Source organism: Piliocolobus tephrosceles, chromosome 18, assembly GCF_002776525.5.
Source record: "Piliocolobus tephrosceles isolate RC106 chromosome 18, ASM277652v3, whole genome shotgun sequence".
NCBI lineage: Eukaryota > Metazoa > Chordata > Mammalia > Primates > Cercopithecidae > Piliocolobus > Piliocolobus tephrosceles.
The window spans coordinates 47,243,857-47,264,021 of NC_045451.1; the positions used below are offsets into that span (position 1 = coordinate 47,243,857).

The 20,165-nt window shown below is 40.8% G+C and overlaps 1 protein-coding gene across 3 annotated transcripts in view; it reads right to left on the reverse strand.

Moving 5' to 3' along the window:
• Positions 1 to 19,628, reverse strand: part of MAPRE2 (microtubule associated protein RP/EB family member 2) — a 164,060-nt gene extending 144,432 nt beyond the window's left edge. The window contains exon 1 of one of the 3 annotated variants that reach the window (XM_023207702.3): positions 19,337 to 19,628. Coding sequence is in view for 1 of the 3 variants with exons in the window: in XM_023207700.2 (XP_023063468.1) it covers positions 17,875 to 17,898 (24 nt within the window). In the remaining 2 variants the exon portion in view is untranslated. Of the gene's footprint in view, positions 1 to 17,874; positions 18,168 to 19,336 lie in introns of those variants that run through there. The other 2 variants (XM_023207700.2, XM_023207701.3) reach the window with 2 other exon arrangements.
• Between the last annotated feature and the right edge of the window lie 537 nt (positions 19,629 to 20,165).

A 20,165-nucleotide genomic window follows, 5' to 3' on the forward strand; every position in this document is an offset into this window, starting at 1 on the left:
TTCTCATGGATCTATTCTACCTCTTTCCTATGTTTATCAGGCCTCCTTTGCATACTATTTTTAAATTCAATTTCATATATTTGAAGCAACAGGGCACCACATTTTAGATCGCTGAAGACTTTGTATACAAGGTTTCTATTCTTCCATTTGTTCAACATATTAGCCACTTATGAGTAGCTACAACACACCAGGTGCTCTGCTATGCCACGTGCATCAGTTCATTTACTCCTCCCAATAAGCCTATAAGAGGTGTTATTCTTTATTCCATCTCATAGATGCATGAACTGAGGCTTCCAACCCATGTTTGTCGTACTTTGAAGATGGGACTCTTGAGTACCACCATACACACCTATTAGATTCCAAGTACCATGTTGGGTGCTGGGATTCTAAGGGTGAACAAGACACAGAACAGCCACCCAGGACTTAAGTGTAGCTGGGTAACCACTTAAGCTCTGCCTTCTGTCAGATCAGCTGCAGCATTAGATTTTCATAGGAGCGCAAACCCTACTGTGAACTGTGCACGTAAGGGATCTAGGTTGCGTGCTCCTTATGAGAATCTAATGCTTGATGATCTGAGGTGGAACAGTTTCATCCCGAAGCCATCCTCCATCCTCCACCCCACCCCCAGTCTATGGAAAAACTGTCTTCCACAAAACTGGTCCCTGGTGCCAAAAAGGTTGGGGACCACTGAGGTAATAAGACATAAAATAATCGTATCACAGGGCTGTGAATGCAATGATATTGACAGCAGGAGTGGAAAAATTCCTGACTGCTGTTTTCTTCGAGAGCATATAGAGTTTGAAGATCATTTGTTTTTCTCATTCTGAAAATTAGAGGAAAACAAGCATTTTAACTATCAGGTTCATCTGTGACAGTGCTTTCCTGACTTATGAATCACCTGGGAATTTTGTTACAATGCAGGTTATGATTCAGTACGTCTAGGGGTTGAGGGGTGTGAGAATCTGCCTTTCTAAAATCTTCTAGGTGGTGCTGCTGGTCTAGAGACCACACCTTGAGTTGCAAGGCACACACACACTCTCTGTGCTTCAGGCTCCTTCCAAAATCTGCTATGGTGGCAGATTAACATGCACTTGGTAAAGGAGCCACTCACTCACATGATCCCAACTGAGATAAACTAATGTATAGCTTAGACCTTACTACCAAACAATGGACACAAACATATAGCTTAGACCTTAACCACCAAACAAGCAAAACTAAGGATGTGAAGTCCATCCTTGGTGCACACCACTTTTTTCTTTCTCCTCCTTCCTGTATTTATTCCTAGCCCCCAGTGGTGACATATTCACCCAGAATTCCAGGTTATTAGGGAAGTTCTCCCCTCTTGAAGATGATATGTATTTAATTGATTAACTAGTTTGTGCAAATGCATTAGAGAATGTTTTAAAAAAATTTGTTATTTTTTTCTCTGCGGACCGAGATGGCTGTCTCTGGATCTTGTTAAATGGGCACCCTCAATGAAGGCACTGTTATTTTTTTGTGTAGACAATTGGATCAGCTGAAGCTGCCACACATATATCCAGTGTGCTTGAGAGACAGGAAGATGCTTGGATGTCCTGCCAAATTCTGTGAATAGCAAACAATGAGCTAAAAAACTTAAAAACTTTGCATTACTTGTTTCCACAACTGTATACTGTACTGGGACCATTATTTTGACTAAAAGTATCAGGCTCAAAATGACTTTCGAGACTGCCTACACTTTATAGTAACATTCCTCTCTTGGTGCACTTGCATTTTCAAACTGAGGGAAAAGAAGTGGCCACCGATGCTAGAATATCAGGAGTCCTCATCTACAGGGAGATGTGTCCAGTAAATGTATTTAACTAAGTTTTTAAAATCCTATGGATGTTTCCATGGAAATCTGAGTTGGTTAGAGGTTAAGATACTGGTATAATTTAATACTTTTATGGGTTAAAGGGATCTTTGAGGGCTACCTTGAGAATCCAACTATCATTTGTAAAGCTGCCTGGTATAAAGAGCATTGGGACTTGGGGTATCATTCCCTGGGTTTGAGGTTTTCCCAATTATGTGACTTTGGGCATGCCACTTAAACTCTGGGACCCAGTTTTTACAGTTTTCTGTAAAGTACAGCTCCTTAAAGAGCTACTGCTACATATAAAAATTCTTTAGCAACTATAAATTTCTATGCACATGGACAATACTTATTAAATTTATCATCATTATTATTGAATTTGATCATTTCTCCTTGGACCTGATTATAGGGATATAAAATATTAAAATAGAATGAAATCTAGGGAAAACTAACAGCTTAAACAGAATAGGAGGGAATACCTATCTTGAGGGATGGTGTGGATGGGGCCTCGATGAAAAGGGTCCCAAGGAATCCTTGGGACAAGACCTTCTCTGGCCTTTCTGGCCCTGCCAACGCCTTTTTTGCTGCCTCTTCTGTAATACATGACCTTGGCAAGTCCCAGTTTGACTGACCACCATCTCTCTAAGGTTGGTAGCCTAGGAAGAGAAAAGAAAAGAAAGCAAAAAACAGAAACCAAAAAACAAAACTATCTTTTGACCACAGCTAAGACTTCTGTTAGCTTAAGGTTGAATAGTGCTCGTAAGATTGTTGTACGGATTACATGTTTTATAGCTATCACTTCATCTAACACAGTGCTTAATATCTTTATCTCCCTCAAATTTTTTGGAGCCTAGAGAAGCTGGTTTTTCTTCTTTCTTGCTCCTCCCCATCCCACGTGGTTTCCTTTTTCATTCCCCATGGGGACAGCAAATGTCTCCCCATCCTCCCAGTTAGTACAATGTGCTGGAGAGCCAGGAAGCAGCTCAGATGATCTGCAAAACACTGTCAAAACCAAATGATGCGCTAAAACTTTTAAAACTTTGCAGTTACTAGTGGTTTTAGTAAAAAAAAAAAAAAAAATCCATGCCTCAGTTTTTCATCTATAAAATGGATTAAATGAGATGATCTCCAAGGTTGCTCTCAGCTCTAAAACACTATGATTTATTTAATTTGCTATTTGGCATAAATAATGAAGGGCATATATTTCAAGAGTTATGTACTGATTTTGTGAGACCCTCTTTGTCAACTCTTTGATTATGCCAGACATTCAAGATGGGTAGAATACAACTAGCTTCATTTGTTCCCATCAGGAGTGAGAAAGTGTCATGGAGCTGTACCTCTGGTCCAGAGTACAGTAACACCACGGCCCAATCAGGAGAAGGCTTTGCTCATCACAGACCCCCCTTTGGGCATCATTTGGCATTAATTTTTAGGTGTCAGGGCCATAAGAGAAGAAATGATTCCCACTTGTGTTCACAACTGTTGATGTATGGTCTTTCTATACTCACTAGCATGACTCAACTACACTCTTAAAAAGGGAAAGTCCCTTTGATTAGGCTCAAATAAAAGGTTGTATAGTTGGTTCACTCCTGGTGTTTTAAGTCTATTTTCTTCTTGTTCTTGCATGCTCTGGTGCCTCAGGTAGGTGCTGTATCAGTGCCCAGGCCAGGCACAATGGCTCTCGCCTGTAATCCCAACACTTCAGAAAGCGGAGGCAGGAAAATCCCTTGAGCCAAGGAGATCTAGACCATCCTGAGCAACAAAACATGACCTTGTCTCTGTTAAAAGTAAAAAAAAAGAAAAAATAATAGCCAAGAATGGTGGTGTACACCTATATTGCCAGTTATTTGGGAGGGTCACTTGAGCCCAGGAGTTTGAAGCTGCAGTGAGCTATGTCTGTATCACTGCACTCCAATCTGAGCAACAGAGTGAGATCCTGTCTCACTCATTCATTCATTTATAAATAAATCAGTGTCTAGTAATTGTGCAGTAGCACAAACTCACAAGATTCAGGCCTTAGTGTCTTGACCTGTATTTTGAGGCAGCACAATTCAACTCACTCCTGTACTCCATCAGTGGTTCTGCTTTTTCCATGTCTTCCCTTATCTCTAATGAGATATGATATATGGACTCTCTATTTGTCAGCCTAGGCCAACTGAGGGAGAGGCAACCCAACACCAAAAACCACATGCACAGGGAAACGTGAGCTCAGGAAGTTTTCTGAGTGGGTGCTTTTTAAAATGTGTCTGATCTGCCGGAAATCACACTGCTTTCATATTTTGAACAGCTATAATGGCATTCTCCATATGTTAAATGGATGTTTAAACTTATCACTGCATCTGCCTATTCCAATTTAAAGAATTCAATGTGCTAATGGACTATCAAAACTGCATATTTTCCTGTTTAAAATGTAATTTATGGATTCCCCAAAGGAAAAAATATATAGTTCCCACTCTATTTTCTATTATATTTTATTATAAGAAAATGAATTAACAAGCACCTTTCAAAGCACTGGGATATTTTGTGGAGAGAGGATGGGTAGAGTTATGTAGGATGTTTTCATTTTATTATGATACCGGAGGTCACAAAAGTGAATTGAGTTGGCTTAAATTGTACTTTAAACACAGCTGGGGCAAGAACTAGGTCCCTTGACAATCAGTTCAAATTGACTTATTGTTCATATAATAAAGTACAATAAGAATGATATTGTGCCCAACTTGCAAAAGTTTTGAGTGAAGATCATCGCACAGACTTTGAACTAAGAGGGGTAGTTAGAAACAACCATTCTTTATCTTACTTCATGTTTTCTTTTGAATATTTTGGTAGCTATTACTGCCTCCACTTTATCATTTCTCTAATTTTACTTGTCTGTAATACTTTTGCTGTTTTAATTTTTTAATCTCTAGAGCCTCTACTCATGATGAGTAACAATATTTACATAATTTTTCAGCTAGAGAAATCGGCATTCAAAAGTTGCTCAACCGAAGTCACACAAAATTATTAACAGGGTGGTAACAAAGCTTAGGGCTATGAATCATTCTTTAACGTTAACAGAAAACCTGAAATATAAAAAACAAAAAAAATTCACATGGCTTTCAGATTCCAACAGCAACACTTAAAACACCACTAGGCCTCACAATAATATAGTGTTAAAAATCTCTTCCCATTGGGATGGGCCACAAACCCCATGGGAAAATATGACTCAAAATATGACTTGATGTTATAGAGCACAGTACACAATGATTGTTTTACCTATCCCACGTGGCTTACCTGCGTCAGATTGCTCAACAAGTTATACTCTAAAGGTGCCAGATGACTCTTAACAAACCCCACCCAAGGTCCCAGGTCTGGGCAAATTACCATGAATAGTATCATCACAGACACTCAGATAAGAGATTCCAGAAAGCCTGATATACTCTTCCACAAAAGAGATGCACCTAACTCCAATTCACAACTCGCCTGGAGCTGTGTCCATGGTGATGGGTAAGTATAATATAGCAGTAGACTCCCAAGAGGAGAAAAAAGGCCACACATTCTGGAATTATACTCCTTTTAGTCTTGCAGTCTGTGTGGCTAATTGTGAGAGCTGTTGGTAAGCAGTACCAGGAGCCTCTTGTTCCTTTCAAATAAAGCAAATAATAGTTCTGTAGGACAGACGTTTCTTGTTTCTAACCACAACTTGGTTCCAAAGCTCTAATCAGTCTCTCCTGTTACTCAAAACAGGCTCAGTGAATGAACACAGAAACAGAAAACCAAATAATGCATGCCCTCACTTAGAAGTGGGAGTTAAACATTAGGTATACATAGATGTAAAGATGGGAACAATGGACGCTGGGGACTACAAAAGGTAACTGGGAGAGAGAGAGAGAAGAGAAAGAAGAGGGGAGGAAAGAGGGAGGAGGAGGTGGACAAGGGTTGAAAAACTACCTGTTGGATACTATGCTCATTACCAGGGTGATGTGTTCAATTGTACCCCAAACCTCAGCATCCTGCAACGTATCGTAACAAATCTGCATGTGCCCTCCTGAATCTAAAATAGAAGTTGAAAAACAAAAAGCAGAGGCTCAGGAGCTGATTCTCCCTCCATCGCATTATCTGTCCTCAAGTTCACAAAACATTCCTTCCACAATGAAAAGACCAAGGGATCCATGGATACAGTGAAAGCTCCCTAGAGTTCAGTTATTGCTTAATGTTTTTTTGTGTTTCTTTTTATAGAGATGAAGTCTCAGTATATTGTCCAGGCTGGCCTTGAATTTCTGGCCTCAAGCAATCTTCCTGCCTTGTCCTGCCAAAGTGTTGGGATTACAGACATGAGCAACCATGCCCAGCCTGATAAATCTTAATATAACTTAGAAACACCAGTGTAGAAGTACCGTGCTTTTGACTGTCTAAAATTTTAAAGCAAACATCTAAAAAAAATTCCCTAGGGCATCAGTGGTTTACATTGAATGTAGTGCTAGATGAAATTTATCATAGATGAGAGTCAGGATTGGAGAAAAAAGTCACATCTGAGATTTTTAGATAAGAAATGTTGGTTTTTCTAAATGAAAAAAATGACCTACATTAAGATTCCAGATAAAAATATCCCAACACCTGTCAGAGTTAGAAATCAATTCTCCAACAGTCCACCATATATCTTTCCTAGTGCTCCTTATCCTCTCCTGTCAGATAAGCATTCTCTTCCTCCTAAACCCTTACCAAAACCTGCCAACTGGTCAACTCTCACACCAAGCCTCAAATGTCATTCCTCCCAGAGGTATTAGTATTTAACAAAGCAGAAGAAATAAAGTTTTGGCAGTGGACTTCCAGAAGTTATTCACAGAGAAGCATTCCCCACCAAGCCTGTTTTTTAAAAGAAAGACTGCAACGAAAGGGCACCCTCCAACAAACTGCAGTCCCATGGTGGAGAGCACCCTTTCTGAGTGCACAAGAAGATTCTCATTGCAATTCTTCATCTACAAATCATTGTATTGGAAAATGAAACAATTCCCAAAGTTAAAATCTTGTGTCAAGTACTGTACTAGAATCTGGGGATGTGGAGATGAATACAGGTTTATTGCAATCTTCAATGGATTGACATGCAGGGAGAATGAAAAGCAAACCAAATATGGGTCACCTAAGTCACTCCATTGAGATGGGTGGAGGCCATGGTTAGGAGGTTAGGAAAGGCTTTCCATATCAATGTTTCTCAAATATTAATGCCAAAAAACAGATTACCTGGGGATCCTCCTAAAGTGCAGATTCTGAATGAGGATGTCTGGGGAAGACCCTGAGGTTCTGCATTTATGAGATGCTCCTAGGTGATGCTGATGACACTGGTCAGTGGACCACAATTTAAAAAAAAAAAGAGAGAGAGAGAATGTCTCACTCTGTTTCCCAAGCTGTAGTGCAGTGGTGTGATCATAGCTCCCTGCAGCCTTGAACTCAAGGGCTCAAGTGATCCTCCTGCCTCAGCCTTCCAAGCATCTGGGACTATAAGCATGGCACCATGCCTGGCAATTTTTTGAAAATTTTTTGGTAATCATAGAGTCTTGCTATGCTGCCCAGGCAGGTCTTGAACGTCTAACCTCGATAAATCCTCCTGCCTCAACCTTCCAAAGTGCTGGATTATAGGCATGAGCCACCACACACAGGTGAAACACACATTTTGCATACCAAGGACCTGAGATAAGACAAAGTCCAAGCTTGAATCAACTAAGACATCCAAGACAGAAGAGCGAGAGAAGGCACAGGCAAAGACCCCAAAGCTAGAGACATTAAGCTGGATAAAAGGAACATTAAAAATGCTAAGGAAATGTTTTATGTAAGATATTGTTGAATGTAAATACAGACAAGAAGAACTTTACACAATAATAAAAATGGTTTTTGTAATAGTTGCATAAGGGTGGTTAACATTAGGAGTACTTCCTCCCACACCCATGCTTTTTGGTTTGAACTCTCACTAATGAATGTATATTTATTTATTAAAACAACAAAAGGATAAAAAGATTTCTCCTTTGTGTGCTAGTGGGGGAAATTCTGCCCTGGGATGTTTTAAGAAAATGACCATGCAGGCTCTTCCAATTTGGGGTTGTATGATTGGATAAGATAAAAAAACTACTTAATAACTAATCACAATTATATAATAATGTAGTAATAATCATTTCCTGAGAAAGAGTGCAGGCAAGATTACACGGAATTCTAGAAGAAAAAAACAAAACAAAACAAAACCTGTCTTTTGATTTCACAGAGCAATGTCTACTGAGGAATCCATTGCTTGGTACCCTGGAGCACATCACTGTTCCCCAGCCATGAGAACTTAAAGGTTTGGAGAGCAGAAGGGAGTGTGTGGCTGATGTGGACATATATAGCCAGCAGCTACATGTAAGATACATGCTCTGTGGCTTTGTTCCCAGTGTGTAGATGGAACAGTTAAATGAACATCACCCTTCTTCCAAATTAGGCATGTTGCAGGAAACCACATTCTATAATAGTCAACTGCCAGCCCTACATGAAGCAGATCATTAAACAAGTCTTAGGACATCACTGTACATCCTACAGTCATAAAGATGTACACAAACATCATCTGATCTCGTAACTCTCGTCAGACTTCACTTTCTCTGACAGATGAAAAAACTCAATTTGAAGAATGTTGATGAAGGATATTAATAACATCTCTAAACTCACCCAGTTAGCAGCAGAACTAGTTTTAAAACTCAAGCTACTTGGCATTCTTGTTCCAATTTCAGAATTAATTCTATGATATAATACTATAACTTCTAAAAGACAGGAAAGCAGGCATAAAGAAGTTAGGTTTTAGAATTCAAAAAGAATTATCTATGGACTCTTTTTGTTACTTTAAAATACTTTAAATTTCACAAGAATAGTTTGGAATCTCCCATAGACCCAACTTTTGTTTTGTCCAATTTTGTCCAATTTTAGAGGAATCTGGGGATACAAGTATATGAATATGTGGTATTGGTATATAAATACTGTTCTGTAAGTTACGATAATAAAATGAAAAACAAAAGAGATTTGCTGGTGATCTGAGTGCCAGGAATTGTGATCCACCTAATTTACAGGTTAATAATCAAGGACAATCCAGAATTACATATTAGGCTGTTCATTTATTCCATGAGAGTCTTTGAAAAAGTTGACTTATAGGCCAGGTGTGGTGGCTCATGCCTGTAACCCCAACACTTTGGGAGGCCGAGGTGGGTGGATTGTTTGTCCTCAGGAGTTCAAGACCAGCCTGGGCAACGTGGTGAAACCCCATCTCTACAAAAAATACAAAAATTAGCTGGGCATGGCAGCATGTGGCTATAGTCCCAGCTGCTCAAGAGGCTGAGGTGGGAAGATCACTTGAGCCCAGGAGGTGCAGGCTGCAATAAATGATGATTGTACCACTGCACTCCAACCTAGGCAACAGAGAGAGACTCTGTCTCAAAAAAAATTATTTTTTCAAGTTGATTCATAATATTATAAATGGCCATTAAGGAATTTTATATGAACAAAATAGAAATACAATGGTTTCATACCTGGAAGATACTTTATCTATCTTCTAGGGGGTTAAAAAAGACAGCTTATTAAGGATTATTCAACAAGGTATTAAACAAAAATACCAATTTAATGTGTGGAAAAAGTGAATCCCCTAGTTCAGGGCTTCTCAAACTTCAACACGCATATGATTCACCTGTGTTCATTTGTTAACGTTAAGATTCTGATTGAGGAAGCCTGGAATGGAGCCTCAAATTCTGCATTTTAAGACACTCCCAGGTGATGCTGATGCCTCATCTGGGTAGCAAGGCATCACTGCAATCACTTGGAGTCTCACTTTGATTGGGAACATACTGTTGACATCTTTGATGGGTTGCTCACGTTAGCCCTACTTGAACTAACAATATACCTATTGAAGTATTTATTCTATTAAAAAATTGGTGGCCGGGCGCGGTGGCTCAAGCCTGTAATCCCAGCACTTTGGGAGGCCGAGACGAGCGGATCACGAGGTCAGGAGATCGAGACCACTGCTAACACGGTGAAACCCCATCTCTACTAAAAAATACAAAAAAACTAGCCGGGCGAGGTGGCGGGCGCCTGTAGTCCCAGCTACTCCGGAGGCTGAGGCAGGAGAATGGCGTAAACCCGGGAGGCGGAGCTTGCAGTGAGCTGAGATCCGGCCACTGCACTCCAGCCTGGGCAACAGAGCAAGACTCCGTCTCAAAAAACAAAACAAAACAAAACAAAACAAAAAAAAAATTGGTGAAAGAATAGAAAGTACTTTAAAATATCTTAAAAAATAAAAAATATTGCTAATTTTCTAATTCTTGTTTTACTTTTTATTTCCTCTCAATTTAGTGCATTGCACAAAAAGACTTCAGTTAATGGCTTTTTTTCCTTTAGCAGGTGAAGGCAGCTAAGACATTTTAAATTCATTGTCTCATAAATATAACCTCAGATCTTTTACAGACCAGGAAAGCTTGTCATTTTGAAATCTATTGTATCATAAAAGTAGGATTGCTGAATTTAGCAAAAATAAAAATTAAAAACCAAATAACAAAAAAATGAAATGCTCAGTTAATTCAAATTCAGACACATTAAAACAAATCTTATCTAAAATCAAATTTAACTGGTTATCCTGTATTTTACCTTGCAACCCTAGAGAAAAGCATACCTCCAAATTCTAATTTATCTTGAAGTGCTGACGGCCAGGTGCTGGGATGGAGAATTAATAGACCCACTGACCATGTTCCCTAAACATTTCAACTGTAGAGGGAATTGCTTCTGGATTTGCCAATACTACATCACACACGTGGTTATTATGGCTGCTAATTTGTGGAAGCTCCTTTTAGGGGATCTGTGCCCAGGAGACCACACTTTCAAAAAAATCACGATAGAGGGCAAGCTGGAAGTGAAACTACCAAAGAGTCTTACTTATATCAATAGCTTCTTTCCCGGGAAGAACCAGGTGGAGCAAAACCAGCAAGGTCTTTCTTCTCAGGTCTCTCTTTTTTTCCACTTTATGGAGAGCTGAAGCAGCTCAGGGGGAAAGCTCAGATAGTAGTTTCTTGGTAAGAATCATGAAAGGTTCTTAATATCAAAAACCATGATATTCCTTCTTAATATCAAACGCTGTTGAGTTGATCAGATTTAAGATGATCTTTGAAAGGAAGGAAGGAATGTACAAGGTGGTTTCAGGCCGTGTCATCTCTTAACAGTTTTTGAAAGCCTTTACCAGCTTTTAAAGGGGCAAGCTAATCCTCTGATTTCATTTTTATGTACGATGTGCAGTAAATAGTTTTGGGTACTTCAGCAAAACAAAGGCATCTACTCATTTCTAGGTGCCTTTTCTTGTGTATTTACCCACCTCCTACCTACTTCAAATACCGATAGTCATTCCTGCCATGATGTTTATAATAAGTTGGGACCAAGGTTTGCCTGTTAGCAGAACACTGTTGGATGTTTTGCCTCTGTTTAAGCAATTGATAATTATGAAGTCCCTGCTCTAGTAAAAATATAGTAAGTCTAATTATTTTCTAATTTTAGAAATTAATTTGGAGAGAACTATTAATGCTATGTGTATAGAACAGGCTATATATTTCATACCTGGAAGATATTTTACTTCTAGGGGGTTAAAAGAGACAGCTTATTAAGGATTTCAACAAGCTAGTAAACAAATATATAATAATATATATATATTACATGTAATATATAATAATTTATATATAATATATAATAATTTACATATAATATATTATATATAATATATATTATATGTAAAAATATATGTTATATATTTAATATATATTATATATCATATATTAAATATATCATATTATATAGTAAATATATAATATATAAATATATAATGTATATATATTAAATAATATATTATTAAAATGTGAATCTAGATTATGATAAGGAAGGGCAGTTAATTTCACTTGGATTAGTTCCTTACCCAGTCAGCATGGGAGTTACACATCAATCTCCAGCCATCCCTTTCCTCCTTTCCCCCATCAGAAGCACTAGGGGTTAACGTGGAAGTCAGTGACCTAACATGCCATTACTATCAATAGTCTTAGGATGGGATTAAATACACACAATTTTTTGTTTTTAGAAATAATTTAACTGATGTTAGGTACCTCAAAACTTACATTAAGTATAATGTGTTGTTTGATTTGGTGAAAAAGGAATCCCTTTGTCTTTTCAGTCTATAAATTGCAGCTGATTCTGGAAGGGGTGAAGAGAACACCCGTTATATACAACCCTTCAAGTTGCTCTATTATCTAAGTGAAACTCATCGCAAACTCCCATTCTGTGACATTAACAATTCATCAAAAGGAGGAAGTTCTTTTAGTTGAAGGAAGTTTTATGACAAGCAACACTTAAAATAAAAAATTGAGACTCCTTCCCATCAATGTAGTTAATATCCTTTCTAGAATCTTAATAGTAATCTTTCCAGCTTTGAGCAGACTGGAAATAATTTAAGATGAATTTGGAATTTCTGGATTATAATCTGGTCTACTTTTGAATTTGGAAATTTTGAACAAAATTGTCCACAGCATAATGTCAGCTTTAGCAGTGTTAGTAACCATGTGTATATCTTTTTAGGATTTAGTGATCCTTGCCATTACAAGTAGCAAGCAATTTATATTAAATGTATGTTTTAGAAAAGTAGTGCTATTTCCAGGCCAGGCACTGTGGCTCATGCCTTTAATCCCAGCACCTAAGGGGGCTGAAGGAGGTGGATCACTTAAGTTCAGGAGTTCGAGACCAACCTGGCCAACATGGTGAAACCTCATCTCTACTAAAAGTATAAAAATTAGCTGGATATGGTGGTGTGCGCCTCTAATCCCAACTACTTGGGAGGCTGAGGCATGAGAATCACTTGAACCTGGGAGGTGGAGGTTGCAGTGAGCTGAGATCACACCATTGCACTCTAGCCTGGGCGACAGAATGAGACTCTGTCTCAAAATAAAATAAATGAAATTAAGTGAAAAGAAATAAAATAGTAGTGCTATTTCCAAAAACAGCAAGTTTCCACATCATGTTAAGTGTTTGAAGTGACAGTCAATAAAAAGTTTCTAAATCTGAATAAATTTCCAAATTATGTCTTAATATACTAAAACAAGCATATGAAGGCCCTTATAGGTTGGGAAAACATTGGCTAAAGAGTTAAGGGAAGTGTTCGCACTAGGATTGCTCCTAAGGACATGCTTTCACATTTTCTGGAAATGATTACTAGTTAGTATTGCACTATTTGGGCTTTTTGGATTCAGAAGTTATACGGTTGACCATATCACTAAAATTCATATATTTAGAAATATACTGCTTTTTGCCAAGTACATACACAAGAAGAATATGAAAATAAACTGTCTTTTATCTTTAGTGATTAGTTGACCTATGGTTGGTAACTCGTTTTTTTCTTAACCTTCTCTAAGGGAAACAAAAACAAAAACAAAAAAGACTAAGGCTTTAAGTGAAGAAATTTTTATTTAAAATTTGAAGTATGTTAAACTGGGGTAAATCAGAGGTCTGCAGTTTTGCTGTAAATATTCTAGGTTTTGTGGGCATACAGTCTGGTTCAACAATTCCATGCTGCCACAGCCATAGACAAGATGTAAACAAATAAGTATGGCTGCAGTCCAATGAAACTTTATTTTGGACACAGAGATTTGAATTTTATATAATTTTCAAGTGTCCTCAAGTATTTTCTTCTTTGAACATTTTTCCATGACTGAAAAAACATAAAAACCCATCTTGGCTTCAAGGTCATACAAAACAAACAATGGGTCAGTTTGCTGATCCTAGAAACAGATGGAGTCACGAGTTTCATCTCAACACAGCTTAATGTAATTGTATGAAGTTTGTCAGTAATTTTTGAAGTGATAGATTACTAGATTAGGTTTAGTGGAAGCAAAGTTACCAATTAATTATATTCTATAAAGCTCTGGTGTAAGAAACATAATTTTGCATACTTCTCAAATCTTGCAAATTTGGAACAAAAATTTTGTGAAATTAAGAGGTTTGAAATACCAAGGCCAGACTTTTTATTATCTCAGATTAAAGAGTATAAATTCTCTTTCAATGTTTAAGATGGTTGCAGTTGAATTATATAGAGTTGGATGTATTCTTTGTGGCCTCCAACAGGTGAATGTTGCAAGAAGAGATGGGAATGTGCTTTGAGGGAGACAGTCAAGCATAAATTGGAGGACTCCTTAGTGAAGAGGCACCAGGCATTTAAGATTTCTATGGGTGGTGGAACTAATCTGTAAGGGTCTCTAGTAAAGTTTACGCTTCTATGACTTGGAAAAAGATTTGAAGAACTTATTATTATGGTTGCCTAGATAAAAAGCTAAAGACGGCTCAAAATGTTTGGGGTTGGTTAATTCCAAAGGTTAATTACTTAAGAATAAAGTTGGCTGGGCATGGAGGCTCACGCCTGTAATCCCAGCACTGGGAGGCCGAGACAGGCGGATCGCGAGGTCAGGAGATCGAGACCATCCTGGCTAACACAGTAAAACCCCGTTTCACTAAAAATACAAAAAATTAGCCAGGTGTGGTGGCAGGCACTTGTAGTCCCAGCTACTCGGGAAGCTGAGGCAGGAGAAGGGAGTGAACCCGGGAGGTGGAGCTTGCAGTGAGCTGAGATGGCGCCACTGCACTCCAGGCTGGGCAACAAGCAAGACTCCATCTCAAAAAAAAAAAAAAAAAGAAAAGAAAGAAAGAATAAAGTCGCTGAGAGAATGATGTATGTGAATAGTTTCTACTTTTTGAGGAAGGAGTTAATTCAAACCAGTCTTGTGTAGCCAAAGCCTCCAGGCAAGACTGCATCAAAACCTATATGATGCAATAAACACTGGAAAAGGAGTCAATAATCCAGGAGTCAATGCCTTGGCATTGCCAGGATCACCTAACTTGTTAGATTCACTTGCGTAATTTGGCACCTGGGAATACCATTTACCCAATTATGTTTAAGCTCTGATATGTTAATAAGACCAGAGGGCTGTATAAATTTAAAGTAATAAGACTGGGTGGTTCTCGTCTGTTCTCAAACACTTTAGAGCTTATAGAATTGAGGTGACACACTTTCTCCTACTCTACCCCTTTTAGCCTACTTGTAAATATTACAGAGCTAGGTATATATCATACTCTGAGAAACAGTTTCTCACTAATACGAAGTAATCTGATTAGTTTTTTTTTTTTTGTTTTTTGTTTTTTTTTTTTTTAGATGGCCTCTCCCTCTGTCCCCCAGGCTGGAGTGCAGTGGTGCAATCTTGGATCACTGCAACTTCTGCTGTCTCCCCAGGTTCAAGTGATCCTCTCATCTCAGCCTCCCGAGTAGCTGGGACTACAGGAGTGTGCCACCATGCCTAGCTAATTTTCATGTTTTTTAGTACAGATAGGATTTCACCATGTTTGGCCAGGCTGGTCTTGAACTCCTGACCTCAGGGGATCCACCCACCTTGGCCTCCCAAAGTTAGTGCTATTGTTCTAAATTACTTTATCTCTTATGCCTCCCAAAATGGTGTTGACATTTCAGAAGTGCCTCTCCAGTTCTTTTTCTAAGCTACACAGAAGTGAGAATGAATGAACTTATATCATTTTGGCCTTTGGAAATTCTTATTAACATTTAGTTTTGGTTGTACTTATCACCAAAGACATCCAACTTCTTACTTTTAATATGCTGGTGATTTAAATGTACTTATGCTATTGTAATGGGCAATACACAGGTGAAAATAAAAGCTATTTAACTGTCAATCTATTCTATAATGTCTCTCCTAGCTCATTAAATTCATATGTGGTTTTTCACAATAATAAGTAGAGAGTGAAATTTTGTGAAGTGATTCTTTGGCCCATCAGAGTGTGGTTAAATGTGATAATAATTATTATTTACGCTCAAAATACTAAATCGTTGGGTATAAAATGTAAGTGAACAAATGAGCTATCATAACAAGAAAGAATTGTAACAGGACTTCGGCTTTTATATATCTGGAATGTCTGTCTTGGAAAACAACAAACTGAATGTGCTCAGGACGCTTTGGTTTTTAGTGTTCTCCCCGTCTTTTGATACTCTTCAGTCCGAAAGCAGTATCAGTAATTCACAAAGTCTGTGCCCCTGCTTTGGGGGCTACAGACATTAAGGCCCCCAAGAGAAAATAGAATACCAAGCAAGCTACAATAGATGCTATAAGAGAGGTTCAGATGAAGTTCAACGGCCAACAATATTGAGTGCTTGCTGTGTGCAAGACACCCTTGTTCCTCCTTAAAGAAATTGAGGGCCGGTGCGGTGGTTCACGCCTGTAATCCCAGAACTTTGGAAGGCCGAGGCAGGTGGATCACCTCAGGTCAGGAGTTCAAGACCAGCCTGGCCAACATGGTAAAACCCCATCTCTGTAAAAATATAAAAATTAGCTGGGCATGACAGTGTGTGCCTGTAATCCCAGCTACTCAGGAGGCTGAGGCAGGAGAATCACTTGAACCCAGAGGCAGAGGTTGCAGTGAGCCAAAATTGTGCCAGCCTGGGCAATAGAGTGAGACTCTGTCTCAAAAAAAAAAAAGAAAAAAAAGAAAAAAAAGAAAATAAATTTAGGATGGGGAAGAAAGCATTTAGACAACAGTACAGAGTGACAGTGACATTAAAAATAGTGTCATCATTATTTTTATTTATCAGTATTAAAACTGAAAGAAGAAAAAGAAAGCTTGTTTTTTGATTACTCTAAGATAACCTGTTTAAAGATGCAAAGAACCAGAACCAGAAATAACAGGTTATCCTGGAGTCATTATTTTGGGATGACTTTTTTCAAAGGCAAGAAACCTTTGGTTAATAGCCAATACGAGGTTTTATGTAAAATGTTAAGTGTAACCATTTCTATTTAAATAGATCCTTTAATCCACTCCTGGATGTATAGTCAAGTAATATTTGACTTTTTTGTAAGCAAAATTTATGTGTTACATATTCATCCTACTTCACATAACTGAAATAACCCAAACCAGTTTACACTTTTCCAACAGTTTTTTTTTATATGCTTCCCACCAAGGAAGTTACAGGGTGTCTAGTTAGCTTTGTATTTCCCCTTCTAACAGAAGAGGGCATTATATGAAACAGGCAGAATGGGGTACTACAAAGGGAGTGGCTCCTGCAAGCAAGTAGATCCTGATCAGATATTAAAATGTGCTTTCAAAGGAGTGGAGTTTGTGCCTGTCAACAAACTACTCGCTGTAATTACTTCCTATTCACTGGTCTCGCTGTGCAGCCTTGCTGACTCACCAGGATGCTGGAGTATGTTTCTGCTGGGTTTCCCTACTGCCTGCTACACATGAGTCATCACAGGAATGGAAGTTTCTATCCGTCTCCCTTAACAACAGTGCAGAAACCAGGCATTGAAGTAAGCTTCGATCTTTCCAATCAGACCCTAGCCAGGGAAGGGAAAAATGATGTGGTAGGTGTCACCACCAGCTAGGTTGCTAGATGACAGCTCCCCACCCCAGGGTGTTAGTCATCGGCACTCCAGTTTCAGCGTCTTTTCTCTCACCCACCCAAGTAGTTAAAGTGGCATCTTGTCTTGCAATGCCTGCTGCTTGCTGCTGGCCACTGAACTCTTCCTTTGCTATAGAGTTTCCCCAACTTGGCTGCACAATGAAGTTACCTGGAGTTGTTTGTTTTTGCTTTTAAATACTATGCCTATTTCTCACTCCCAAACAACCTGATTTAAATAGTTTGGGATGTGATCAGGACATTAGGAGTTCTCAAAGCTTCCCAGATGATTCCATATGCAGCAGAAGTTTAGAACCAGTGCTTTGATAGAGACCCAAGCAAGAAAAATTTACCAGTTAAGCTTATCTAACAATCACTTGATGAGCTCCCAGACCTCTTATCTTACCCCTAACTGATGTCTTTAATCAGTTTGGCAGAAAAGAACGAAAGCAAAGTAAGGAAGCATTTCATTTCCAGAGGGGACACAGGCTAACCAAGAACCATACCCCTTTTTGCTTGATAAACATTTGGCCAAATTTAGCGTTCAAGAGAAGCAGGGGAAATGAAATGTTGCCGTTCTTCAGATTACCTTTTGATCTCTGTTCTGTTTCATTCCACAGTGTCCTGTTCAGCAAAGGTGTAAATTGCGGGTCCTCAGATTAGAAGTAGGTGCTGCGTCTGACCACAATTGCGACCGGTCTGCACACTTCACCCCAGCTGGGACCGAACCTCCGCCTCGCAGCGCGGCCCCAAGGTCGATACTATGCTAATCAAGGAAGTTCTTCCGTTTCGGTGCGCGCTGGCGCGGGTTTGAGCGCTTAACCCTTGATTCTACATTGACAGCACGACAGTGTTTTTAGTGACCTCTTCCTGCCTAGCGGGTCTACACTATTTTCCTTTTGTTCTTCTTTTTTTGGAAAAAGAGATGTGAGCAAGTGATAGAGCTAAGACACTCAGGGAGGGGACAGCAGTGTTGGCTGGTGCGGAGGTGAAGGAACGGCTAATGTTCGGAATATTAATTACTCCCCGCGCTACTGACCCTGCGAGGACTAGCAGGAGGGGCCTGGGGGTTAAGACAAAGGCTTCTCCTGATCAAATGGCTGCAGCGCCCCTTCTCCGAGGTTACGGCTCTGCTCTCGGCACTGGATTGACGAAGTCACTGGAGGAGTGACCAAACCCACTAGCCCTTTTGGGGTCTGAAAGTCAGCTTTATCGGGCACCCCAGGTTCAGAGGGGACAGCTTTCCGCGTCCACCCCTCTCCCGGCTCTTTGTGGGATTTCTGGCTTCGGCATAGCCCTTCTAAGTGTAGACCGAAGAATTTCCCACTGAGCGGAGTGCGAAGTCGCTGAGTAGCCCTCGCCCTGCGCTCCCGTGCTCCCTGCAGAAGAGCCGCTTGGGCGCAGAATAACAACCCGCTTCCTTTTGCGCCCACCCGGCTCCTGAGTCCCGGGAGCGCGGATGGTGGCCGGTGTCGGAGTGGGTGAGTGGTGGCTGCCGAAGGGGAAGTGCCCGGGGTCCGGGGGATGCTCCCAAGCGGGCGAGCGCCAGCGCGCTACACTTCCTGATCTGCCCCCAAGCGCGCAGCCCCTGCCAGCGCCCCCAGCTCTCTCAGTCCCGGCTCCCCAGCTAGAGCCTGGAGGACCTTGCGCCGCGGTCGCGCAATCACGAGCCCCCCTCCTTCACCAACGCCGTCTTCCTACCCTGGACAGCCCCAGCCTCACCCCTCAGAACCAGTCCACTTCGCTTCTGCCAGCGTGGCAGCCCCAGCTCTCTCCCTCCCCTTTTCTGGGGTGCACAGAGCTGGGGCCCCGAACCAGAGATGCGACACGCGGGAGCGCGGCGGGGTGCACACCGGAGACCGCCTAGCCAACCCCTGCACAACTTCTTGCTGGACTCTGGACCCCCTGTTCCGCTTGCTTGGAGCCCCGTGGGCTGCAGACCTCAGCGGTAGGAGGAGGGGCGGCCAGCCCCAGGCCTGGGAGGGACTGCTCCAGGGCAGGGGGTGTCGGGGTGAGCCAGGGCGGTACCGCTTTAAATGCACTTGACTCACCTGCTCCGGCGCTGTCGCCTCCTTCCTCTGCTGACAGCTGGGGGCTTTGTTTTCTCCACCCACCCGGCGGGCCGCGCTCCGCCCCCTCTGTCGCACGTGACTCGCAGTCTGCCACCGCCGCCGCCGCTCCGGGAGTCTACCCGAGAGAGCCGGGCCAGCGCCGCCCCTTCCCGCGGGTGCGGGTGCGGGTGCGGGTGCAGGTGGGCGCCCCGCTGGGCAGGTCCGAGCCGACCCGCCTGAAGACGCTGTCTCAGGCCAAAGGAAGACAGGATGAATTCGTGACAGGGAAGAAAGTGCCAGCAGGTGAAATAAACTAAGTAGTTTGACCCCACTCTAGAGGGAGGAGGCCTCGAGAGGGAGGAAGCGCGGCTTGCAGAGGGGGCTTGAAAAGGCGCTGCCACACCCTGAATTAAGTACCTGCAAACGGGGGCTTGCACACCAACCGGGGAGCATCTGCTTTTTACACCAAGTGTTTGTACTTCTACCTGGAGCAAGATTGATAATAAGGGGCAAACTAGTTTTATCATAAATATTAGTAATTAAACTAGGCAATTCTAATACAACTAACAATTTAATAATAGCATGTTTTATTGGGGTTTCAAATCTGCTTGTTGATGCTGTTGATATTTGGGTTCTATTTGGAAAGTGGAGTGCAGGCTGGAGAAGCGAACTCCAGAAGTTTACTGCTTGTTCATTTGGAACAGCAGCTATTTTTAATGAAATGAGAAAATGTTCTGGCTTCAAGATCCAGTTCAAGATCTGCTGCTTTTGGAAGTGGTCCCGACCCGTGCTGGTCGCAGTGATCTCTAGTGTTTGAAACAGCAAGGAT